The sequence below is a fragment of the Musa acuminata genome, chromosome BXJ1-10, assembly GCF_036884655.1.
Source record: "Musa acuminata AAA Group cultivar baxijiao chromosome BXJ1-10, Cavendish_Baxijiao_AAA, whole genome shotgun sequence".
Taxonomy (NCBI): Eukaryota; Viridiplantae; Streptophyta; class Magnoliopsida; order Zingiberales; family Musaceae; genus Musa; species Musa acuminata.
Genome location: NC_088336.1, coordinates 22,559,584 through 22,585,930, shown reverse-complemented (window position 1 = coordinate 22,585,930; position 26,347 = coordinate 22,559,584). Strand labels below are relative to the sequence as shown.

The following is a 26,347-nucleotide window of genomic DNA, read 5'->3' as shown; positions in this document are numbered from 1 at the left end:
CTCGTTAATGGTAGAGAAGAATCAATTCGAGCACCTTTTTCCACAGCTTTTTCTCAGGTTCAGCTGACTGCTCTTTTAAGCTGTCATACACTCGTATTGTTTCTGATACTCCAAATTACTGCATACACATGCATTCTGACAAGAGAATTAGCAACAGGAAACTGAAGAAAGATTATCTTCACAACTTCTTATTACTTCATATGAATTCCTGCAAGATTAATAAGAAGCAATCTGCTGCTTTTGGCCCCCCCCATCTTTCGTACGAATAATTGGATGACAATGTGACTGAGTTGAGGAGGATGCCTTTTAGGTTGCATGACGCCTACATGGTCCTGTAATCTGTGGCCTCTCCACTTAATTATGCCGATGAAGAAGATCTACTCTGACGAGAGACTGATGCTCTTGTTAGGGTCAAGATTCTCACAGTTGCATCATATCTACTACGAAGAACTAGTGATGGCGGATCTAATGAGAACAAGAGAAATCAACGTGAGCTTTAGCTAAATCCAAAATGGATCTTGGTCTTTTGGAATTATAGCTCTCCTTAAGAACCTTGGATTCCTGTGCTGATCAAATCCTTTCGGTAAATCATGCAAGCGATATAGAGAGAACGAATATACATGAGCATGACATAAAATCTTAATCAACGGACATGAGCAATGAAGCAACAAAAACATGGAAGAGAAGCGACATTTGTGTATGTTTCTTCCTCGCTAGGAACTGGGCGGCGCCGGGGGTGGTGGTGGTGGAGCAGCAGCATACCCTGAGCCATCCAACCCCTGACCAGTGCCGTCCTCCGGCAGCCCCTGGTGCCACAATGGCTGCCAAGCCTGCGCCGGTTGCTGAACGTAGATCGCCGGATCTATTCCGGCCACCGCAGGCTGTCCCATAATCACTCCTGGCCCCGGCTGTCCCACCGGAGGGTAGTAGTACGGCACGCCGGCGGTCGCGCCACCCTCGCCGCTTCCTCCTACCAGTCCCAGCGCCTCCTCCTTTATCTCCTCCCTCGGCACAATGTCGACGAGGAAATCAAATATGTCGGTCCTCGAGATGGCCGCGGCGATGTCGTTCTTCTGCAGGGTCCGGCGCTTGTTCTCCTCCGCGTGGAGCCACGAGCGGATCGTCAGCTCGAGGATGAAGAGCTCGCAGGCCTTGGCGAAGAGTATCGGGGCCTCCGCTGATATCATGCGGACGTCCTCGTCGGCCTTCATGATCTTCTTGATGCGCGCCAGGGGGAGCTGGTGGTTCTTGAAGTCGGTGGCGTGCTCGATCTCCTGCCGCTGGTAGTTCCAGAACATCTGGAGCTGCTGGTGCTGCTGCTGGAGGAGGTGATGGAAGGGGGCTTGTGGATACGAGTGTGGCGGCTGGTTATCCATTCTACGCTCCTTCTCCGGACGTATAAGCTCAGAGGAGTTGTGTGTGTTCAAGCCTAGTAAGAGAATAAGCAATGGAGCTAACATGAGCTCTTCGCCAACTGTTGTGGGATGTCTTCAACATACAATATCTTACTTCTTATGGACACAGAATAATCTTTCTTATATTAGAGTAGGCTACGGATAGGAGAGCAATTCTACCTTTATGAATCTTGAGCTTTATCTTCACACGGAATCAGATTCTTGAAGAAAGCAGCAAATGGAATAAAAAGTACAGTCTTTTACTGCTCATCATCGATTCTTCTGACAGAAAAAAACGCAATTAATCTTCGTAAGATAACAGATCGCAAGTGAAATCTGGACTCGAACTGGATTGGTTCAGACTTGGCAGGAGAGAATCTCTTTTACCTTGATATCAGGAAACAAGAGGCTTTCTTTGCTGCCTCTAGACTTGAATCTTTCTGCCTTTTCCCCCCCAATAGCTTCTGTCTCTTTTACAGTGGCAAAGCTATGGAGGAATGGGTCAGCTTCAACATGGCGTCAGTGCTCTCTGATCCTGCAGATGGAAGCAAGAACGAGGTGTGAGCTTAAAATGAGTAGACCTCAGACTTTCAATGAGGTTGAGAAGGTGGGGGATATAGTGATAGGGGAAAAGGATAAGATGTGGACTGCTAAGAAGTAAGAGCCTCATCCTCCACAGCTTCTATGTGCAGAGGTAGACTAGAGATATTTCAGCTTTCTTCTTTGTATTGTCTCTGAGGAGATTTACTGACAAAAAGAGAAAATTATGAGTAGAATTGAGCCTAGTACTGCATGCTCCACTGATATCTTAGCCTACTGCTGCTACATCATCCTCATGTATGTGTTTAACAGCTCGGCCTCCATCTCTGATTTGTCCCTTATGTTTAGCTGCCATCATCTAAACAGGAGCAAAGCAACACTGGGTTACTCTGATCTGCAGTCATCCAACACAAGAGACGTGACTGTGAACAGCTCCATCTGCAAATGAGAGTGGCTAAATTCCATTTTGGGGTGGATAGGATACCACTGCCTGTCCAGAATGAGAAGCTTCACAGAAAGTCCAAATACAAATATTATGTGTTGACTTCAAAACCACAGGAAACAATACTGGTCTACATTGATCTCTCTATTGGGAGAAAATGTGGCCAACTCTTCTTGCGAGCAGAAACAAACCTGACAAAAATCAAACACCCAGAGTTAGAAGAGTTTGAGATTAATGATACTGTGGTGTAGACAATCCCTGTCTTATAAATTAGGCTCAAGATAAACTGCAATTGCTTAAACCAAGGTGTGTGCCAGTAGGTGCATGCAGAACAATTTAACAGTTCCTGCATCAAAGGTGAAGAGCTTCCCCTGTGTGGGCATCTCTTCTTCTTGGCTCTGATAGCTCCATCAACAACAGCTGCAGCAGCTTGGAATTGTTTTTCGTGCAAGCGAGCTATTCGCTTCTGCACTTTCTGATGTCGGAATTAGGTCAACGTTCTCAACCTCACTGAGAATTCTTCTGAAGGTTTCTACTTGCCCCTTCCTCCGGAGGACGACGCAGGAGAAACTCTTTGCACGAGATTTGACGTCCACATGGAGGCCCAACATAAAAGGCCGAGACTAGGCCCAACCTATGTGTTAATGGGCCCTAAATAATAAAAATGGGCCTCCAGCGTCGTGTATACGCGTTCTTAGATGAACTCAAATACGATAGAGAGAGAGAGAGAGAGAGAGAGAGAGAGAGAGAGAGAGAGAGAGTTGCCGTCCCTGTACTTTGATTGGCGGTCAAGGCGGTGATGGATCCGGACGCGGTGGCGAAGGCGTTCGTGGAGCACTACTACCGGACGTTCGACAGCAGCCGGGCGGCGCTCGGGGGGCTTTACCAGGACGCCTCCATGCTCACCTTCGAGGGCGACAAGATCCAGGGCGCCGCCGCTATCGTCGCCAAACTGTCCTCCCTTCCCTTCCAGCAGTGCGCCCACGCCATCGCCACCGTCGACTGCCAGCCCTCGGGACCCTCAGGCGGCATGCTCGTCTTCGTCAGCGGCTCCCTCCAGCTCGGCGGCGAGCAACACCCCCTCAAGTTCAGCCAGGTTTCTCTCTCGCCCTCTACATTCTAGGCTTCATTTTAACTTTCGTCATGATTCGTTCTCTTTCAGTGTTCTAATGTCCATGACGAATTTATGGATTTTATTGGATTATATCTGGTGACATAAGCGAATGCTTCTAGTTTGTAAACATGCCCATGGTTCTAGGGTTTGATCGATGAAGATGATCTGATCCAGGGTTCTTTCTTGTCCGCGCAATTGTAGGCCAATGGTTGCCAAATTTAATCCCTTTTGCACCTTTTTCTGGTCTTTACACCGAGAGAAAATTATGGAGTTGAGTCTTTATGATCCGTCACCGATGCAACAAGATATGGGATCGAGATCCTGGAGGCTCTATAGATACTTCTGCTCAATTATGATTATTTGAGAAGCAAATGTGTTCTCAATTACCTTGTAAGGCAGACTGACATCTTAGTGTTAACTTGTATGGGTAATTTTTGCAACACGTTTGAATCGTCTTAGTGTTAACTTGTCTGAGATCTGAAATATATTCTCTGCAATGTAAATGTAAGATTGTCTTTATAGCCATTCATGTCACTGATTTTAGAAGTTCTATGTCCAGAGCAAATGCATATCTTTGTGAGAGAGATTCTTTGAAACACACCTTGACTTGATTTATTATAGACCATATGATGAACTTTGTGTGATATTTAATTTATAACTATATTGGTCATTAGACATCTTCGAGTAACTGGGATGTGTTCATTCATCGGTAAGCTCTTGTGTTAAGAATGAAGAATGACCATACTGAGGTTTGTTTTTGTGGGGGCCAATGGCAGGTGTGTTCAAAACAGCATTAATATGGGTCTTTTAACATCATATAATTTCGCAAACTGCTTGAGGTCGTCTGTCTAAATGACCATTTATGTTCAATTCCAAAGAGGTAGACAATATGCAGTTACCATCTGATAACTATATTGGATGCTGGATGCTTTTTGATGTTGGAGTTTATACATGTTTCACACGAAGGTGCTTGATTCTCGATAAAACCTACAAAAGCACCTGTTAATAATTCTCTTCAACGACAAATTTGTCGCATGCCACTGTATTTGATTATTTTCTGTGTCTGTAGTTCAAACATGTTTTTACCTCTTGCTCTCTTTTCCTGCTTTCCTTTTTCTGTTATGCTGCTTTGACTTATTATTTGGAAGTGTTATGCATTTGAATATTTAGTAATAGGCTTGGTTGGTTTTTATTCTACTGCATGGAATTCTATAATATGTTTCTCTGCAAATATTAGAATTCCTGAGTGGCTCTATGAACTTATTGAAGAATCCTTCATACAGTTGAGCCTAGTCTTAAAACCACCTTTCATTCTGATAGTGTTTAGATTATTGTTATTGTTTGTCATTGTTGCCTAATCAATGACCTATTGCTGACCGTGGTATTGATTATAATCTGTAGATGTTCCATCTGATGCCGACGCCGCAGGGGAGCTTCTACGTGCTGAATGACATATTTCGCCTGAACTATGCCTGAGCAGATCTTTTATACCGTCTGGAGTGTGGTGTTTGGATGACAGGAGAAGAAGCTGCTTTGTGTAGTAGATCTCCAATTTAGAGAAGATTGTTGTTGTGAACATCGATGGTGGTTCCGAGAAAGGAACTGAACCTTTTCTACATAATCTTGCCTCTTCAAGGGGGATAGTGTTTGTGATGAAACCGATGGATTGTGTTACTGTCAGATTCTTTTTGAGTTAATTCTGTGGCATTCGATCGATGATGCCTTTTGGTTCACCGCAGGCATGTTTTGGTATGGACAAGTGAAATTTGATTACATTTTAATATTAGACTGTCAGTAACAAAAATAGAAAATTAATATTGCATTTATGCAGTCTGAAGGAAGTAAGAAAATTATCATCCATAAATAATAGGATGAAAAATAAAACAAAGAAAAATCAATGTTTATTAAAATCATAAATAAATTGGAGTTTTGTTCACATGAATTCTTACTGATTTAACCTACTCAATCTCTTATTTCAGATTCGTTCTCTTTCCTTAAGGAAGAGAATAACAACCATAATGTCCTCTAAGAACTAATGTAGCCAAGGATTAGGAAGAAGACAACCCTCAGAATTTGGTCATGCATTCTTTATTTTTGTTTTCAAAGGTAAACTGTGGTTTCTATTTCTCCATCTTAATTTCCTCTAATTTGTCATGTGCTGACTAGTGTCTGTCGTACCGCCCGATATAAGCGGTACGTACCGATCCGATAGGTCAACGATATGCAGACCGTCTTGTACCGGTCCGTACTGTAGCAGTACAGTGTACTGTTACAGTACAGTATACAGTGCATCAGTACACTGTAGCACCTGTATTGCAGTGCTACAGTGTTCGGTACACTGTACCGTATCGGTACCGAGCCCAAATCGAAATATCGATATGGTACAGTATTACGAATCTTGGTGCTGACAATATACTTTTTTAATGTTCTGTATGTTTCACAGTTGGAGGCGAAAGAAGACTCGTGAAATTGTCTTGGAGACAAACATTAGATGATGTTGCTATGAACTATTCACAGCCATTTGGAGAGAAGCGGTTGAATCTACAAAAGCAAATTTGTACTCGGATACTATGTGTTCAACCTTTCACAGGAACATCAAGATTTTTCTTCATCTTGAACAAATATATATGTAGAAAGTATGTAATCATAAATATTGTGCTTTGTTCTTGTAAATAAACCTTACATTATGGTCCGAAGTCATTACAAGGATCCATGAACAAGTTCACTTAAAAAGGACTACATTTGCCCCAAGAAACTAAAGACCTCCTCAACAATGAATGCTGAGAGTATATTAAGGATTATATTTGGACCTTTTCTAATAATTTGAGTCATTGTGATTCATGATCACCAAATTATATCTTTAAGAAAGGACAATTTTTTTTTGAAGAAAAATAATATCTAGAACATATGACAAGCAATTAATGTCTCATTTAACTTTTTCTTTGGAAGATAATGCAGACCAACTATTGGCTTATAATATGCCTGCAGAATTCTATCAATCAATGTTTTTTGGACAGCCCAAAAAACTGTATTTAAATCGATATGATCATTTTCAAGTAGAATAAATCATTGGTTTATTCTATTAATCAATGAGGTTTACTATTTATTCTGTTGTTCTTTTCATCCCATCCACCCATCAACTCAATTTGCTTTCTTATTTTTTACCCCATCAAAATGCATGCATGATTGGAACCAAAAAGATTTAGTGGATGGTTGATTCCCAATCTTGTCTTCATAAATTGTCTGTCCATCAAATTGTTACTATTAAAATTTCAACATTAATTAGAAAATATTTGTCAACTACTCTGACACATCAGTGACTTAGCATTTGAATTAATGTTTTTACTTTTTGCATCAAGAAGAAAACAAAGATTTGCTATGTTATCAACAATGTGGATGCTTCCTAAAGATTTGTGCCCCTTGATCAAATTCATTTTTATTCTTCATGTTCATGCTAGTGTATCATAGAAACATATTTCTATGGGCTATAAATTGGATAATCATATGATCTAAGTTGAACATACTATCTACATATCTATCTTCTTCCCGTGATCATTATCTTACCATATGATAATTTTTGAGGTTCATATCATTTTTTAAATGAATATTTTCATATAATATTAATATTTTCTAAATTTCTTCTTCTACGAAGAAATAGAGGAATCATATGTTAGTACATTTCTTTCTCAAATAGTGGTAACAAGATACTACTAGTTCAAAATCAAATCAAATAGAAGAAGAAGAAATCAAGACGGAAAAGAAAAACAATATTGAATTTCTTAAAAAAAAAACATTTACATATCTTTAAATGATTATTATACTTTAGCTTTATAATTTGAATACTTGATGCTTGGATAGATCTATAATTTCATCTATTTATAGAAATAAAATATACGAATCCTTAATCTCTATAACTCTATTTAATCTTATTTAAAAGGTAAGACGTCAATTTGAAAATTTTCAAGAATTCCTGGAACTCTGTCTAATCTTATTTAAAAGGTAAGATATTAATTTGTAATATTTTAAAATATACTTTAACTTCTTAACACTTTTATCTCCTACATTTTTATTGAAAAAGAGAAACCTCACTATAATTTTCACTAAGAAATCCTAGAAAGAAGGGTGAGGAAGGTGACAGCTGCATTCTTCTTTTTCTCTTCAAAGGTTAGCAGAATTCTCATCTATAGTTTCTACTGCCATATAGTTGTCTTGGTCATCTTATATTAACATCATCCATTCATGTTTGCAGTCATTAAATTCTCCTTTCAAGACAAACATCAGATGGTGAACGACAACCTCCTCAGTCAACTCATAGGAAACTCCAAACATTTTCACAGGAGATCAAGTTTTTGTTCTTGTACATTTTGAGCTGATGTGTACTCAGTTCTTTGTGCTTTCTCCTGTAAATAATCCTTGAATATTTATTGAATTGCAACAAAGAGAGAGATAGTGATTAGCTTTGGGCATCAGCAACACAAACTTCCAATTCCATTTTTCTCACCAAAAGGAGAACTTCAATTCCACGACAATCATATGCTCCATTTGATCGTAAACTAGAATTCATCTCACCAATTTGATCACAATCATCAATGAAACTAGCAAGGACTTCAATTTTCTTCTCTAAATAAGGTTTTGCTAATGAAACTAACAGAATCCTGTAGAAACTCAAGATTCTTAATTTCTGTATAGATATGCATGTAATCATATACAAGAAAAAGTTGCCACAGTTTGGCTGTTTGTAATGACTGTTGACAACTTGACATCATATCATCACAACTCTAATCTGTAAAGTATCTGTCCTCACCACAAAGTTGTTTTAAGTACACGATAAAGCATAGATTTTCTGTATCAAGTTGCTTGAGAAAAAACCTCTTCTGAGCAGACAACAACAACACTTTTAGTTCTTTAAAGATTGTTGATGCTTTTTCATCTTCAAACTAGAAGGCATGAAAGGAGAATGCAATTTGCATACTAGCACAATAGGCAATCGACGATTATCTCAATATGAGTTTTGTCTGTACCATTACATTCGGTTCTTACCTATCTCAACAAAGACAACTTACTTGCACTGCAAGCACAAGATCAAAGGAACACACACACACAAATAAAACAAATAGTTGCATGCACTCTGAAAGACGCTCATGACCATCTCTTCTCTTGACTGAGTTAGAAGACAATCCTGAGTAGATGCAGGCCATTCTTTGTATAGATTGGGAGCATGATACAGAAGAAACACTGATACGATTGAAATTTTTTTCGGTCATGGGGATCTGGTTGTACGAGTCAGAGATGACCTCATATTTACAATAGCTGAACCATCGGCTCCTAACCTCATGGCCTGTTTTCCGGCTTCTAAAAATCTTGAAACAGCTCCATTTACATATGCACTGGCCTCCCTGACCTTCATTTGCTTGCTTGTTTCATGGCTGAAGCTGCTCAAGAAATAGTCGCCATTAAGGACGGCTGCTAACTCAGCCAACTCTCTCTGAAACTCAGAAAGCAACCTATCTTCTTTTGCATCGATGTTTCTCAGAGGAGGAACATCAGGTAATACTTCTGCAAAAGGACAAAAAAAGTATGAAATCAAGCACAACTTTTCTCTGTTGACATTAAGTTGAGCAGAAAGCATCCTTCAAAACTATTTGCCCATCTGCCCAGAATAGTCATAGTTGTCAAATTGATATATTATTTTAACAAAGTATAATACTGTAAGCACATGTAAGGACTTCAACTTGCAGCATTGCAATACACTTGTAATTTCCCAATTGGTAGTATATGAGTGAGTCAGTCTCATTTCTTCTTTGTCATCACAATGAAACATGAAATGCTTTCTTTTTCAATTCTGAACACATAATAAGAAGTAGCAACAATTCTTTACACCAAGGTGGAAACCAATTAGAAATTTAGAATTAATTTATAATGATAACACTTACACAGTGGCAAGGACTACAGTGCCAATCAGCATTGATTAACATAGGTTGGCATGTATCACATTAGGGATGATACCGACACGCTTCGTATCAAGTCTTGCAGAGGGCCAATACAAGAATAGGCCAATGCTTGAACCATGCAAGCACAAGGGCATCACATGTCATTGCCAAATTCCATAGCGGCAACCCTTACTCAACGGGGTGATATGGTATCTTCTCATAATCCGATACAAGAAAAGTTCAAAGAAAATAACCAAATGCTCATCTTGAACATATTGGAGTAATGATCCAATTTCCTTTCACTGAACAAGATAATATGTCTTAGAATAGTTTGTACCACGATAGAAAAGATCTTTTGTGGCTACATGACAAATCTTTAGTTCAATGCTTACGGGGCACAACAAGGAGCAAATTCAGATGCAAGAAAAGGAGAGGAGACAGAGAAAAGGAAACGTATGTTTCTGTAGCTCAAATAGCAAGCAAGATTTCCCTTCAATAGAGTAAGGAAAAAGAAGAAAGAAAAGGATTGTCACTCCCTTAGGCTCTCAACTTATCTCTTCTAAATGAAAAGGGCTTACTGGTCAACCTTATAATTAATAACATCTGATACCCTGCACTAGGTTGTAGTAATTTGACCAACATAACTTGTTGATTCTTCTAAATCTTCCCATTATTTTGTTTTTTATACTAGACTAACTAATTGCTTCTTTTTTTGCAAAGGGTAAGTGACGAAGGCGGGATTCAATCCTAGGACCTTGTGAAAAACTAATTGCTTCTTGCTGCTCTAATTTAGGGGAAGTGGCATATTTCGTGTACAAATCGTCAATTCAATTGCTGCATTCTTTAATCATGTTCTGTCTATTTCATAGTGGTTGAAACAAATATATGGAGATAAGTGGATCAGCAACTATAACCTTCATCATGGCCTCCAGAATAATTAAATAGAGGCAGAGATAATAAAACATAGCTTTCAGAGATGGATTGGACACCTCTTGCTAGATCACTGGAATTTTAGCCATATCAAGAAATTAATTACTACTCTTAGCTTCTAAATTTCTATGTATCTTGTAAGCAAATTCAGACTTATTCGAAAGCTGAAAATAACTGTTATATGCAGTATCAGAGGACCAAAAGTTGAGGAAATAAAAGGACATTTTAACAAGCATACCAGGACAATCTGTTCTAGGCGAGGTTAAATGTCCCACAATGTCTTCGAAGGTGCCAGCCCATGCATCCCTCTTCGTCAAGAAATCTGATTTAAGTTTGAACAATTTCTTTATGGTTGCAGGAATCGATGAGTGCTCGAATTCTGAGGTTGAACTTGGTCCATGTGGTCTGCTCATCACTGCCCAAATTTAGACCCCCAAACTGTAAGTAGTATTCAAATGGCAAGAGAGGCAACCAAACAATAAATACCACTAATACCATGAAAATAAGACATATCGGGACCATTTCACCGAAGTAAATATGACCTCCCATGTTCATTTCACTCGGGAAAACAGATGATGGCAAACGATCAACTGCTTACAGAAAAAAAACCTTCTTTTCGACAAACAAGCAAATTACAGGTAGGTAACTAGCTTTCTTCTACAGAAACTACTTAAACTACGATACAGAGAAGAAAACACATGCTTTGCTCTTCTATTTGAGAATGTGGGATCGTAAATAGCCATAATAGATCTTATTCAAGACAGAAGAGCATACCTGTTCCTTTCTTGATCCAAGGAGAAACCATAATTGTCGGAATTCGAACTCCCAATCTGTCAAACTTAAAGAAGAAAGGATCTGGTCCCATAATTCCATCTGGATTTGGAACACCCTCATAAGGTGTCGCAACATGATCATAAAAGCCCCCATGCTCATCATAAGTAATTATCAAAAGGCTCTCATTCCACTGCGGGCTTGACCTCAGTGCTTCATACACCTCCTTCACCAACTTCTGTCCATTAGCAACATCATGAGAAGGGTGATCGTCATCCGCTGGATGCTCCAACAAATCAAAGTACCTCGGCTCTATAACACTCAAGCTTGGCAGCTTCCCTCTCCTCGCGTGATCCTTGAATGTCGAGAAGAAATGGAACTTGGAAATGTACTTCAACCTCCTCAAATTCCTGTAGAACAGAGTAGTGGGTATGTTCTTGAAGTAGATACCAAAGTCCAGTCCATCTTCTTGGAGCGAGTCGAAGATGGTCTTCTGTGGATAGCCCAAAAGTAGGTTGAACTTGTCATGGCGTATCGCGCCGTGGGAGGTTGCCGAGTACACGAACAGCCTGTTGGGCTGCGTTGGCCCGGGAATCGACGAGAACCAACGATCGAACACCGCGAATTCTTGTACCAAGGCTGCGAAGACCGGGACGCTCTCGGGGTTGAACCCCTTCATGACAGTGCTCGACAGGTTCCGCGAGATGGTCAGCGCCTGCTGAACGAAACCGGACATGGAAGGAACGGCACCGGAGCCAAACACTTGTTGCACGACATCCTCGAAGGAGTGGCCTGGATCCGGGTCGACGAACTGCGCGTCGTCGGAGACACAGATGAGCTGAGACTTGGGGTCATCAGTGGAGTGAGGATTGCATTCTCTACCCGTGAGGCCGTCGATGGATGGGTTGATGGACTGCTTCATCCAGCCAAGCATGTGGTCGAAGGACCTGTTCTCCAAGACCAGCACCACAACGCTCTTAATTGGCCGCCTTGCTGCATCGGAACAGCAGGGGTGGTGGAGGAGCGAGGCGACGATGAGAAAGAGAAGAACGCGGAGCTGGTGCTCGGATCCTTGCATGGTATGGTAGCCTCTCTGCAGCTAGAACAGATCTTTGAAATCTTGCCTGAACTCCACGGATCTTCTAAATTCTTCTCTGGAGCAGAGCTTTTCTATGCACCAAAGACATCGTGAGAAAGCTTTCTCAGTCCTGGCAGCTTAGCAGAGTTCAAGATGATGGATCAGTGGCAGAGGCAGAAGAGATTGAGGGACGAGGAGAGCAGCATCAAACGAAGAAGGTAAAGTAGGAAGAGAGTGACACTACCGCAAGGACACGGTGAACGATACAGGGTAGGTTGCTTCTGCACAAATCGAGAAAGCCTAATTTTGGTTTCATGGAGTGTTACGAGCAGATGATGCCGAGGAAGAGGCCAAATGGTCAAAGACCACGAGGACAGAGACCAACAGTGAACAGTATGCCATTACAGAAATCCAACACTGGAAATTGCATGACAAGATCAATTCTTTAGACATTAGATTTTGCTTGCGGTGAGAAACCTCTGCGGCCCACATGATTGATTTGTAGACCACGGATTGACGGTGCCAGTGAAGGATGCCAATGTTCATGGAGGAAACTCCAAACTTGTGCCGCCCCACATCGGATGAGGCCAACTGTTTTCCCCTCTGATCTTTTTCCATCACAGCCTTTCTGTACAGGAAGAAAGTATCTAATTAATTATTTCTTTACAAAGGTAAAAAATGTGTATATATATATATATATATATATTTCTTAGTCCGCCCATTGGAATGCAATGGGGAGGAGGATCCAAACCATTGTTTTAGAACTCAAACCACATGATGCAACATGGTTATAGTTGGACTGGCACTGACTCAGCTGGATTTTGTCCATGCCATCAGCTGACAAGAAACAGCTGTTCTGAAGAATGAAATCTTGACTAGGGTTCTTCGGAATCAATAAAATAATCTGTCACAAGCCTGCATCATATATTGGGCATACAACTCATTAAACATTTTTATGGTATTTGGATATCATGAACTTTAAGGTGAGGGTTTGGGTTGGGCCGTATATGGGCCCGTTATGGGCCGTATACAATTTTTATTCCTTGCTTGGCCCCCACTTTTGTCCGGTTTCCACTTTACATCACCTTTTTATTTCTCTTCCCTAAATAGTACGTTAAGATACAAAACAATAGTTAATGTAGTTGAAGCTGTATAAGAATACCATCCTCATCGATGTATGAACAATTATGCGGCCTGTTATAGTGAATTATGTGATGCATTTATTCATGGATATTGGTGGTGACAGGGAGTATAATAACGTTCATCGATCATAGTTCTAGCTAATGACATTTATTTGGTAGTATCTTTTTCCACGAGTAAGGTGGCGAATGCAAAAGGAGAATATGGATTTCTTCTGGTTGAAAAATGCATGCATTAAGTAGGGTCGAGAGAACTTTAACTCGCTTTTGCAGTGCTCCCACAAGAGGAGGAAGACAAAGCGAGCCATGCAATTGCAGGTGGTGGGTTGAGACAACAATGGTGGAGAAGTAAAGCCAAGCAAGTGCAGGGAAGAACATGAGGTGGTTCGGTGAGGCGTGGGTGGTGACCTTGGTGCAGGGGTTTTGGATCTCTCCCCCAGCTGCCTTGATTCCATTCCCATGAAGCTTTCCACCACTTTCCTCACCCCCTACCCCCCCCTCATCGCCTCTCATATAGAGCATCAGCATTGGGAGTAGGAGGAGGAGGAGGAGGAGGAGGAAGAGATGGCAGACTGGGGGCCAGTGTTCATGGCAGTGATACTGTTCGTTCTTCTCACGCCGGGCCTCGTGTTCCAGGCCCCCGGCAAGAGCCGCTTGATCGAGTTCGGCAACTTGCAGACCAGCGGCATCTCCATCGTGGTCCACTCCATCATCTACTTCGCTCTGGTTGCTGTCTTCCTCCTCGCCGTTCATGTCCATATGTACATTGGACACTGATCCTGCGATGAGAGTCCATTGTTGCTGCTTCATATTTCTCTGCTCTCTATTCCATTTAATAATATCTTTTAATTCCTTCGTTGTTGCAATGACCGCAGTGCATGAACTCCATGCTTCTGACTTCATCTTTGTTTGAGTTAATGGAAATCCCCACCACGAATGCTTGAAACATCTAATGAGTGACTGCAGTGTCTCAAATTCTTGCTTCTGATGTCATGTTTGTTCGAGGGAATGGAATTCGTTGTTGGAGTTTGGCAGGAGAGAAAGAGAGAGAGAGAGAGAGAGAGAGAGAGAGAGAGAGAGAGAGAGAGAGGGTGGTGGAGTCGAACATGAACGTGAACGGGATGTTGGTGTGAGCCCCGAGGCCAGACGGGTTAACTGCACCAGATGATTAGACGAACCAGTAATAAATGAAATGCATGATTACGTGGAGACGATGTCCATGATATGAAACACACGTAATGTGGACAACCTTTGAGGGTTATATGATATATCCGCCAAAAAATATTTCTTTCATTAAAGCGTTTTGCTTTCTAATTAGAAAAATAATTCTGAAAAATAAACCGTACTCCGACGAGTGATGCCGATTATAATAATGGCCATTTTTAATCGGTGAGATGAAGTGTTACATCGGGTAGTATAAATCATTAAAAGGATCATTTATTCGCAACCTTGTCCACCGCCAAGACCGTGTCGAGATGAGATCGCGGCCGTCCATATATGTTTCATCAAGGTCCCTCCAAATCTTTGATATTGGTGGCCTGCCGCTTTACGGTGGGAGGCTACTTGTTCTCGGCTGTCAGCTATAAAATAGCAACCAAACTGGAATCGTATCTGCCGTTGCGGAATTCGGAGAAAGAATCGCCGGTTCGTCGCATCAATCCGACTGTCATCGACGAACCATGCGCATCCGATCGCCAAAAATTCAACCTTTGCCCCTTTTTTTCGAGTAGGAGAGGAGCTTCCCCCACTTGGATTGGATCAATGTAGTTGGGCGGATGAATATCGGGGGAAGTATCGTTGATCATCTGAACCTCAATCGCCATTCTTTCTGTTTCATTTGATCTCTATTGTATCTTTCTAGTCGTTTCCTGATCGAATTTCCGTCGGCAAATGGATTTGGAAGCAAATGACTCATTTTTTCTCTTGATCTCGCTATAAGATATTAGGGTTTACTAAGATTTTAGTTCGATAAGCGTGAATCTATTGGGGATCTTTTATGCTTTCGTATGTAGGGTTCTTGAATGTCGATTTTTAGGGGTCAAGATGAAAACTTCATGTAATTTAGTTTACTTTTTGGCGAATCAAGAAAGGGAGATATATCAGCGATCGTTTGATGATGGAAAGCAATACACAAGTAGGTGATGACAAGGATACTGGATGGTTCGAGGTGAAGAAGGTACTGCGTTTCTCCTTCTATTCGTCATTTTATATTTTGTATTCGTGTATTGCGGGATTTGTTTGATCTTCTGTGGAATTTTCTGACTCTTTAAATTACGATGCTGTTTTAAATCGGAGTCTTAAGAATGATGCTTACGGAAAATAAAACAATGGAACCCAAGTTATCCTTGTGTATCTCAGCTGGAGCTTTTTGTGAATGGCTACTGAAATGTTTGCAGCATAAACCCAAAAGAAATCCACATAATCCCAAAACAAATTTCAGCATATGTTAGGTGTGGCTGACCTTGTTATGTCAGTTCATATGAGTGAATTCAATGCTTTAGGATCCTTGAGAACATTTTGAAATTAAGATGTGAAGATAGAGTCACTTGACTTCTCATCATTATTATCACTTTTACAGAAACATAGAACTAGCAGAAAGCTTACGATCCAGAAAGCTACTGGAGGATCTTTAAACAACACCTTCTCTCCTCACTATTATTCATCCACCGATGATGAGACTGGGAACTCTGACAGCAGACTACAATTCTTACCATCTAAATTGGCACTTGATTGTTCTTTAAAGGTTGTTGCTGCTGTTGACGTTACCCCTTCATCAAAAACAGACCATGATAAGGTCTGCATTGATGAACTGGTTGTCCAGGAGAGCGAAAGTCTTGAGGTCAGAGCAACAGATTTCAAAGTTGGGGTTACAACAGTCGAGAAAGTGTCCACACATGAAACATTCAACAATGTTGCAAAAATTAAGTGGGGTGATCTTGAAGATGTTGCTTTAAAGTTGCATGACTCTTCTGAATATAGAAGTGCTCCTGTGAAGGCTGCAGGTGGTGATTCTGCCTCTAGTAACTTACAGGAACTTGGAAATTCTGAAATGGAATCAATATTACATCTATCAACCCACGATCCTCTTCAAGAGGGAAGGGTTATGGAGTCCTCTGCACATGTAGAACAACTTCCTGCACAAATTTTAGCTTCAGATATACACAGAGAACCTATTGAATTGACTTGGAAAGAGGTCAAAGAGTTTCCTTCTGAAGAGATAGAGGTGGGGATCGTCAATCAGACTGATGCTATTCATAGTTTGAACATAAACCTTGATGATGTTGTCAAATCAACATGTAAAACTGGAGGTGACATGGTTTCGAGTGATATGATGATTGGAAACTCTCCTGCATCACCTGTTCAAGGAGTTGTCCAAACGACACATCGGGAACCTCACCTTCAGTCCAAGGATGGGGTCTTTGACACATCCAAATTATCAGATACTAACATCAATGCATCCATGATACTTGATCTGGGAAATGGTGTTACACACCTGAAGAGTGGTGTTGAAGCTTCGGTGCATGTTCCAACTACAACTGTCATTGAAAGTCATAATGAGCTTAGTGATGGCTTAACAGTCGGGACGGGTCTTGCTGATGGTGAACCTGGGGAGAGCAAAGAAAGGTTTAGGCAAAGGCTTTGGTGCTTTCTCTTTGAAAACCTGAATAGAGCAGTTGATGAACTTTACCTTCTCTGTGAATTGGAGTGTGATATGGAACAGATGGATGAAGCTATTCTTGTTCTTGAAGAAGCCACATCTGATTTTAGAGAACTGAAATGTAGAGTCGGGCATTTTGAGAACACTAAAGCCTCCTCACAATCATCGAGAGATGGAAATCCAATTATTGTAAAGGCTGATCATCGCCGGCCACATGCATTATCTTGGGAGGTAAACATGATTAGTACTCCATCTGACTATTTAATTTTGCAGATGATTGAAAATAATTTTCAAAATTTAGTCCTCGAGAACATTCTTTGCATGCACACTTCCTCGAGATTAGGGGCTCGATATAACAGTAGACATAATAGTTATCTTGATTATATAATGAATGTACTATATTTGACATGTAGATAGTAATTAGTGTTGCATAGTGCAGTTATCTGTTCTGAACTTCTGATTAACAATATGAAAGCATAGTAATTCATGTTGATGCAAGCTTATTGTAGCTGGCAACATGAACAGAAGTTCTCTTATTTGTTGTCAACAGTAAATTGAACTCTAACCACAAAATTAAATATTGGGTTCCCTTTCTGTCAAATGTGCAGTCAAAAAGTTGAAGGGGGATTAGATTCTTCTTATTGGATTCGAAGCTTAATTATTTTTATTGTGTTTTTTTTCATCATGTTTGCAAATCACTGAAGGTTGAAACATTCTTTCACAGTTCCATTTGTAGAATACTGTGGCTGGTTTGCTATGTACTTGAAATGCTAAGTTTTTAATGCTATCTTTCATTCGAGGGAATGCATTAGTTGATTGTTAGAATCAAGATGGCCATTAAACAAAAAGTGGTTTGAGTATTCTGGTGATCAGAATAGATTAAACAAACTGGAATTTATGGATCTTATGAGAACTAGAGGTTTTGTATGGTTTTTGGCTTATTATATAGTTTTAGTTTCACAACATCTGATATTATGATGTTTTCTATGTATAGTAAGTCAGTTGCACTTGTTAGGTATTTCTGTCCCATATTTGTTATATAATTATTCAGGGGAAGGTGAAAAGATTGCCACATTGCAGCACTGGGGAATAGAAAAGGGAGGTTGGTAATTCAAAGGGTTTTATTGGGTTCCTTCCTGCTACAGTTAACAATACAGAGTAACACCAATTTAACATAAAATTGGAAGATAAATAGGCTGCAGATCTTTAATGAAGCCTAGAAGATGTGTAAAGAAATGATTGGATAAATGCCTTAAGACTGGTCAAAGTCTACACTTATGATAAATTGAAATTTTCCTTCAGAATTAATGTGTGGAAAGTTGATACATGATAAATATTTGGCTATGAACTAAAGGGTGCTCCAACTAGATTCTACAATATTTTATTTATAGTTATGAACTAGATAGAGGGAGGATATCATGTCACAATCCAAGTCAGCAGCCATGTAGACTTTGCCCCGGAAAGTAGCCAAGAATTTGTCTTAGTGGTTGATGAGTCTGATGTCTTTGTGTACACTATGCTTTGCTTGAAAAAGGACAAGAGTTATATCTCACCCAATGTGAGACTGTTCTTGTACAATATTATTATATTAAATCCATGGCTCTCTTATTTGTTGTTCATCTTTCTAGACCCAAGGATTTTGGGGAAAAAAACAGGTGAGAAATCATAAATATAGCATTTCTAAAGCAACAACTAGGTGTGAAACACTTAAAATGGAATTACAAGTTATTGAATAATCTTCGCTCACTGGCACCATTCAGAAGTTTCTGCTTAATTTGGCCTCCAATCAATCCTTGCAGATTTGAATTTTTGAAGTATCTACATTCCTTTGTTTGTTGATATATCTATTTCTGAGACTTGTGATTACAAGCAGATGCTCTTTGAAGAAATGTAGTTTGGAAATTTCATTCAGTATAATTTACACAAGTAGATGGCCTGCAAACGTATGGTTCAGGTTAACAAGCATAAATTTATTGTCTTATTTTGACTAAACCTTGAGCTTGTATTATATATCATCAGGGACTGTGCCTTTATCTGCTTAACCATAGGATGAAATAGTAAAACATGCTAGCATCTGGAATTCTGCAGGTTCGCCGCATGACAACTTCACCTCACAGGGCAGAGATATTATCTTCTTCACTGGAAGCTTTTAAGAAGATTCAACTGGAAAGAGCTGCTAAAGATACAACTAAAGATGCAAAAAACTTGGGTGCTATCAGCTCAAGTCATGAAGTTGCTAGCAGCTTATCTGGAGTAGATGAAGTATCCAATGCTAGATATCTGCATGTAAAAAAAGAAAAGCAGACCATCGTCTTAAATAATAATGGGATGAATATGGATTCAAATAAGCAGAATACAGACACAAATAGGCCAGGCAAAAGACATTTTGTACAAAATGGGCGCTTGTCTCCACATAGCTTGCCTGCTTCTGCATCTGGCAAGTGTAAGAGAGAACCTTTGGGACCTGTTACTGAAATTCAAAAGCAGGCACTTAAGAAGGATAAAGAACTAGCTGAAAATAGGATGGAGAAACATATAAAGGCTGTAGATATTGTTAAAAAGCAGAGTTCTTATCTTGACAAAGAGAAAGACAAGCAGAAATTCAAAACAGCTCATTGGAAGGTGATGGATGCTTGGAAAGAAAAGCGAAACTGGGAGGATATTCTCAAATCTCCAATTCACAGTTCTTCCAGAGTCTCATATTCACCAGGTATGGGCAGAAAAGTTGTGGATCGTGCTCGAGTGTTGCATGATAAACTAATGTCTCCCGATAAAAAGAAAAAGAGTGCCATGGATTTAAGAAGAGAAGCAGAAGAAAAGCATGCAAGAGCAATGAGGATTAGGAATCAACTAGAAAGCGAACGAGTGCAGAAGCTGCAGCGCACTTCAGAGAAGTTAAACCGTGTCAGTGAGTGGCAAGCTGTTCGTAGCTCTAAAATGAGAGAAGTTATGTTTGCACGCCATCAGCGTAGTGAATATCTCCATGAGGCATACCTGGCTAAGGTTGTAAAGAAAGCTGGTGATGAAAGCAGCAAGGTTAATGAGGTTCGCTTTATTACTTCATTAAATGAACAGAATAAAAAGCTGATGCTGCACCAGAAGCTTCATGACTCAGAAATGAGGAGAGCTGAAAAATTACAGGTAATCAGAACAAAACAAAAGGAGGACATAGCGAGAGAAGAAGCTGTGCTGGAACGTCGGAAGCTCCTTGAAGCTGAAAAGTTGCAGCGGCTTGCTGAGACACAGCGGAAGAAGGAAGAAGCTCAAGTTAGAAGAGAAGAGGAACGCAAGGCATCAAGTGCAGCAAGGGAGGCCAAGGCTGTGGAACAACTTCGGAGAAAGGAAATCAGAGCGAGAGCTCGACAAGAAGAGGCAGAACTCCTAGCTCAGAAGCTGGCTGAAAGACTCCGTGAAAGTGAACAGCGTCGAAAATATTACCTGGAGCAAATACGAGAGAAAGCTTCAATGGATTTTCGGGACCAGTCTTCCCCTCTACATCGCCGTTTTAACAAAGAAGGTCAAAGTAGATCACTCGGAACCAGTACTGAAGACAATCCAGTGTCAGCCAATTCAGAATCTGCTGAAAAGTTAGTCAATGTCACTCACCAGCATTCTTTGAAACGAAGAATTAAGAAAGTACGCCAGAGACTTATGGCGCTTAAGCATGACTTTGTTGAGCCTCCTATTGGCAGTGAAAATGGAGGAATAGGGAATAGAGCTTCCTTGGTTGCTGCTAGAGCAAAAATTGGAAAGTGGGTTCAGGACCTTCAAAAGCTTCGCCAGGCCCGAAAGGAAGGGGCTGCAAGCATAGGATTAGTTATTGTTGACATGATAAAGGTATGTTTCTATATATGTATATGTATATATAATTCATCATCTGATTTCTCGAGTTCCATATGCATGCATACTGTCTAACATATTGCATGGCCAACTGCATAATTTTCTCAGCTACTAAAAGCATTTTCAGCTATATTGATGATCCAGGATAACATTTTCAGCTACTAAAAAAATGCTTTTTTATGTTGTATATATTTTTTCAGGCTCATGCTGTTTCTTTTTATTTTCCATGTCAAACAGTTTATTGAGGGAAAGGATGTGGAGCTACATGCATCCCGTCAGTCTGGTTTGCTTGACTTCATATCCTCTGCCTTACCGGCTTCCCATACTTCGAAGCCAGAAGCATGTCAAGTGACAGTACACCTTTTACGACTACTGCGAGTATTACTGTCACTTCCAGCAAATCGGAGTTATTTTCTTGCACAAAATCTTTTGCCTCCCATAATCCCTATGCTGTCTGCATCACTTGAGAATTATATCAAGGCTGCAGCATCTTCCAGTTCTGGAAGCACAAACCTTTCATCAAGCAAAACATCCAATGAGAATTTGGAATCAGTTGCCGAAATCATGGATGGCTTCTTATGGACTATAACCATGATTGTGGGCCATATACAATCTGATGATCGCCAACTCCATATGCAGGATGGTTTGGTGGAGCTGATAGTAGCTTATCAAGTTATTCATCGTCTTCGTGATCTGTTTGCCCTCTATGATAGGCCGCAGATAGAAGGATCTCCATTTCCATCATCAATTCTCTTAAGTTTGACCCTTTTGTCAGTCATAACATCAAGACCTGGTACATTTTCTGCCATTGATTGGGAATCTTGTGTATCTAAAGCATCAGCAATTTGTGAAGTTCAAAGGTTAAAAGATTCTGAAAATGTGGCTACAGGAGAGTCCTCTAGCTCCATTAATAATTCTGGAGATAGCACATCACATCCAACTTTGCACCAGTGTACTGAACCACATATGAGCAGATTTGTTCACTTATCTGAGGAACAGAATATACTTTCAAGCGGAAAAACTCTAGCAGATGCACCAGAAATTATAGATATGGAATCTGGAAGAGAGACCTCTGATACTTCATGTCGTCCAGAAATTGTTCAATCTGTGTGGCAGATACAAGAGAAAGCTTCATCAGGTGAATCCCATAACCCTGTAGTAGAAGAGCATGCAAAATCATTGCCAGTGAAGAAGGATGAAAAGAACTCCAGTTGTTCTGTGGAGAGAAAAGGAGCTGATGAGCACACCACTCGTAATAATTCTGGTAACAGGAAGGCGGTCAGCTTGAAGCAGCCCCTAGCATTTCTTATCTCTGCTATTTCTGATACTGGCCTTGTTAGTCTTCCATCACTCTTAACAGCTGTGCTACTTCAGGCGAACAACAAATTGTCATCCGAGCAGGTACTTTTTTACATAAACAAGAGAACATGCAAATCATCTTCCATTGCATATCAACAGTTTTTTTCATATAAAGTTGGCTTTTGTGACCCAGCCAAGAACATCTTTTTTATATAAATACTATTAATTTTTTCTTACCATTCTTCTTTCTGAAGCAACAGTAGCATGTCTGGGAGTACAATTGTTTTGTTGTTCAGATCCTTATTTGTTCATACATTCAGTTTCAATGCAGTGTTTTTATTCTCTGTCTCTAGTTGTTGGAGGTGTCAGTTTAACTAGTAAAAATTTTGACTACTGATAGCAATGTCTGAAGTGCAAATCTCACCTTCACCTTAAATTACTTACAAAAAAAAAAAAATCTAACTAATAAGTAAAAGAAAAATATTCACGTAGGTTCTTGGAATGGCCTAAGTGTCAAATTCCCAAGGTCCTTTAGAAAAGAGGACTGCCTTGTGAACTTAGACTTCATGTTTTGATAAACTTTAATTGCAGGGATCGTATGTCCTTCCATCGAATTTTGAAGAAGTAGCTACTGGTGTATTGAAAGTTTTGAATAATTTGGCAAGCTTGGATATTGCTACTCTGCAAAGTATGCTGGTAATATTTTTTTTTTTAGTCAGTGCCAATTCTTGGTGTTTTACAATGCCCAATTCATGAGTTTTAGTTATCCTTTTCACATAAATGGCATGATGTGTTGCATGTTTTAGTATCATGTCCTCATATTTGCAATTTGTTTCAGGCTAGATCAGATCTAAAAGTCGAATTTTTTCACTTGATGAGTTTTCTTCTGACCCATTGCACGAACAAGTGGAAAGCAGCTTATGATCAGGTAAGTGCAAGGTTCTATTATATTACAAGATGGATGATGTGCCTAATGATTGGCTAATTTGTTTTAGTGCAATTTTATATAAAATATTTTAATCTTAGATGCAGATTACAAGGTTCTATTTCGATTCAGCGTCACAGTATCTGATATATAGGTGTACATGCAATTTTTACCAAATTACCAAGAAATGTATTGCCTATTCTCTGTGTTTCACCCAGATGTTATATAAAAAAGGCTAAGAATGCAAAATTCTCCAAACCAGTATGAAGCAACCTTTCTAAGCCTTCAGCTATTAGACTTGCAAGTCAATCAATCACATTATCGTACATGAGAAAAACTTATGATTCTTTTTCTGTCAATCAGTCATGAAATTTTAGTTCTAATTTACTGTTCCCTTTATGTTTTCATCAATTCCTCCCTTTCCCTTGAGTTTCCTTACAACTTCAGGGTGTTAGTTTAAGGGAAAATATAGCGACAAGTACCAAGTCTGAACTGAAAGGTAATCCAAAGGGCTGGGGACAATGACCTGAATTTGGCAATTGTGTGCCAGCCAAGTTGTATGTCAACAAAATTTAATTTTTTTTTCTTGTAAGACTGCTTTTTAGTGTTGCATTTGGTCAAAGAAGGCAAGCCTACTTGTCAACTGTTAGTCAGTTAAGGTTGCAACTATGCTACCTGGAAATCATGTATTTGTTGTCATGGAGCAGCAGTAAGATTATGCTATTGTCATGAGAACTTGATGTGTGCAACTCACAGAAATGTCCCCTAGTGATGTGGGTGCAAGACAAAAAGAAAAACAAAAGTGTGGGTGTAAGGCTACAAGAATATGACCTTTCCAGACCCTGCAACAGTGGAAATATCACATATGTTTAGTTTGAGTGTCTAGTCCTATCTGCAGATGCTATGGTTGAGTTCAGTTTGCTTGAGACTAATGTTCGCCTTACTAGCCTGTATAGATGTACCAATCGGCCATCGGTATGATACGTATCAATCTGTACTGATATATCGACACATGGTACGATGGGGCATACCAATAGATTGATATGTATCACCCATACCAGTCCCTTATCAGACTGGTACATATCGCCTGTACTAGGCGGTATGTCGTGATATGACAAGCCTTGCTTGAGACTACAGGTTTAGCTGCCTTTTGTTAACCACATTCAAACAAAGTATTTCAGATCTCAAGCTGGTGTAACTTTGGTTGGGTGTGGCTTAATGGTTGATTATTACATCTTTCTTTTTTATTTGTTAGTGCATTAAGGAACTTTCAAGGAGACAAGGACTAAAGTGAAACTTCTATAAAGATGCTTTTTGGTTCCTAATTGGCACCTAAATCTTTCTCCTATAACATATTTTGCTTATTTATGCATCTATTTAGGAAATATCCATAAAAATTTCACTTTGCAGATCTTCTTTTGTCCAGATATATATATATATATATATATATATATATATATATATATATATATTTACATTTTTGTTGACAAACTTTTTGTGTCTTCGAGCACCATCTCCTTATCCATTGGTACAAGTTCCCCATGCATACATATAAAATTGGTAATAAGATTGGTAAAGTCCATTTCTTGTGCATGGAATGTTACAACTGTAGAAGCTGAACCTAAATGGTCCTTGCAAATTTGATGCCATAATTTCCGTTTATAATGCAGGTGTTCCCTAAGGATCATTGAATCTGATTTTATAGTGGCTTGTTCTTCCCTCTGTAGGCATCACATTTTACTGATCATTGCATGGCATTGTCTTTTTAATGTTCTGATAGTACAGGTGTTGTACATACTTTCTGAAGGTCTATCATTATGATTTCTTGTGCTTTTTAGGTCGGTCTACTTCTCCTGGAGTCGTTGTTGCTTCTTGGTTATTTTTCTTTATTTCATTCTGGGAATCAAGCAGTTCTCAGATGGGGAAAGAGTCCAACCATACTGCAGAAGGTAAATATCCTTTTAGAATCAGTGGATTTTTAAATATTTTGTTGCCCTCAAGCAAATCTAATTTGCTTATCAAATCAAAATAGGTCTGCGATCTACCCTTCGTTTTCTTCAGTGACGCAGATTTGACTCCTATTTTGGCCGGCACACTCGTGGCTGGTTGTTATGGATGTGAACAGAACAGAGGTATTGTTCTGCAAGAACTTAGCACCGACATGTTGCTTTCTTTGCTCAAGTCCTGCAAGCAGGCATTGCTGTCAGTCCAACCTGATTCAGTGCAGTCAAATATTTCCGTAAGTGATGCAACTGATAGTAATCAGATGGTTTCAGATGCTAGAAAGCCCCAGAGTGAGATTCATGCAAGATCCATCCGTAAAAACACTCGAGCTTCATTGGGAAAAGGTCTTTCAAGCAGCACCACCAAAATTAACAAAACAAAAATCCAAAGGGATTGTAGAGGAACTAGGACTTTTGACGAGTGGGTATTCAAACACAACCTATCAAGCACAGAAGCTTCTTCATGTTTCATGTTGCATTGGAGATTTCCAATCTCTTTCCTGGATAAAGCCGAAGAATTCTTTTTAGCCGAGGCCCTAAGCCAGCAGGTGTAGCATGGCTAGTCAGAGTCAACATCCCACAACTTTAAAAAAGGCCCTGCCATAGCAAGTTTGTAATTGGGATGCTCCTTTAAGATTCAAGGAACACTTCTCACTTCAATTCTCACTTCTGCAACTGCCAGAAGTTCTTGTCAGGACTTCAAGCTGCTGCATCTGCACAGGAGAGGACACAGCATCGGCTGCCAAACAAGGTGTATTGGTACGGATCTATGTTTGCCTGATAGCTGAGTGCTTATCGCGTCACCAAGGAATCGATTTTTTCAAGTCTTTGGATGATGGCTACAGCAGGTTAGCATTAATGCTCTAGATGACTCAACAGGAATCCAGATAGCAGATACTGAACCATTATCGCTGACTGTTGGATTTTTAAGAGGTAGCTGATCGGTTATGTGGGAAAAGGAAATATTTTTTTTTTTCTTAGAGAATGACCAATAGATGTACTTTACCAAAGATGCTCCTAAAGAATGTCATGAACCCAACCAGATGGGTGTTCAAGATGACTGTATAATAGCCAACCCAGAATAAGCCTACTTTTGATGTATGAATTGATACATCATGTTTATAACTATAGCTCATGTTTCTTTCAGAATTGCCCTGTTGTTGCTTATGACTAATGCTTCTTTCAGAGTTGCTGTGTCCATAATAAACAGCAGAGGAAAGCAAGCATGGAGACAACATGCATGCTGATCGCTGCAGTATTTTTTTTTCCTTTTTTTTTTTTACT

The 26,347-nt window shown here is 39.8% G+C and overlaps 5 protein-coding genes across 7 annotated transcripts; 3 read left to right on the top strand and 2 right to left on the bottom strand.

Moving 5' to 3' along the window:
- Positions 1-602: 602 nt before the first annotated feature.
- LOC104000683 (nuclear transcription factor Y subunit C-1) lies at positions 603-1,978 on the bottom strand. Of its 2 annotated transcripts, none has more exons than XM_009422783.3 (3): positions 1,782-1,978; positions 1,575-1,676; positions 603-1,429 (listed from the first exon to the last, which is right to left on the bottom strand). In XM_009422783.3, the coding sequence occupies exon 3, from the start codon at positions 1,374-1,376 to the stop codon at positions 714-716; it is 663 nt and encodes a 220-aa protein (XP_009421058.2). In that variant the 5' UTR covers positions 1,377-1,429; positions 1,575-1,676; positions 1,782-1,978; the 3' UTR covers positions 603-713. The 2 variants fall into 2 exon arrangements, with proteins under 2 accessions (XP_009421058.2, XP_009421061.2); XM_009422786.3 differs by having other exon boundaries at positions 1,575-1,673.
- Positions 1,979-3,107: 1,129 nt separating this feature from the next.
- LOC135595538 (nuclear transport factor 2B-like) lies at positions 3,108-5,223 on the top strand. The gene is made up of 2 exons (XM_065086571.1): positions 3,108-3,472; positions 4,892-5,223. Exons 1-2 carry the CDS (start codon positions 3,176-3,178, stop codon positions 4,964-4,966), a joined length of 372 nt encoding a protein of 123 aa, XP_064942643.1. The 5' UTR covers positions 3,108-3,175; the 3' UTR covers positions 4,967-5,223.
- Positions 5,224-8,437: 3,214 nt separating this feature from the next.
- Positions 8,438-12,618, bottom strand: LOC104000685 (non-specific phospholipase C6). The gene is made up of 4 exons (XM_065086569.1): positions 12,444-12,618; positions 11,125-12,336; positions 10,589-10,765; positions 8,438-9,046 (listed from the first exon to the last, which is right to left on the bottom strand). The coding sequence occupies exons 2-4, from the start codon at positions 12,197-12,199 to the stop codon at positions 8,751-8,753; spliced, it is 1,548 nt and encodes a 515-aa protein (XP_064942641.1). The 5' UTR covers positions 12,200-12,336; positions 12,444-12,618; the 3' UTR covers positions 8,438-8,750.
- A 1,284-nt stretch (positions 12,619-13,902) lies between these two features.
- Positions 13,903-14,203, top strand: LOC104000686 (uncharacterized). Its single transcript, XM_009422790.3, has one exon. It carries the CDS (start codon positions 13,903-13,905, stop codon positions 14,113-14,115), a length of 213 nt encoding a protein of 70 aa, XP_009421065.1. The 3' UTR covers positions 14,116-14,203.
- A 720-nt stretch (positions 14,204-14,923) lies between these two features.
- On the top strand, positions 14,924-26,212 carry LOC135595536 (uncharacterized). 2 transcript variants are annotated; one of them, XM_065086567.1, is made up of 8 exons: positions 14,924-15,514; positions 15,917-17,227; positions 19,085-20,833; positions 21,074-22,237; positions 22,727-22,831; positions 22,974-23,063; positions 24,899-25,009; positions 25,093-26,212. In XM_065086567.1, exons 1-8 carry the CDS (start codon positions 15,452-15,454, stop codon positions 25,615-25,617), a joined length of 5,118 nt encoding a protein of 1,705 aa, XP_064942639.1. In that variant the 5' UTR covers positions 14,924-15,451; the 3' UTR covers positions 25,618-26,212. The 2 variants fall into 2 exon arrangements, with proteins under 2 accessions (XP_064942639.1, XP_064942640.1); XM_065086568.1 differs by having other exon boundaries at positions 25,122-25,258.
- Positions 26,213-26,347: the final 135 nt, after the last annotated feature.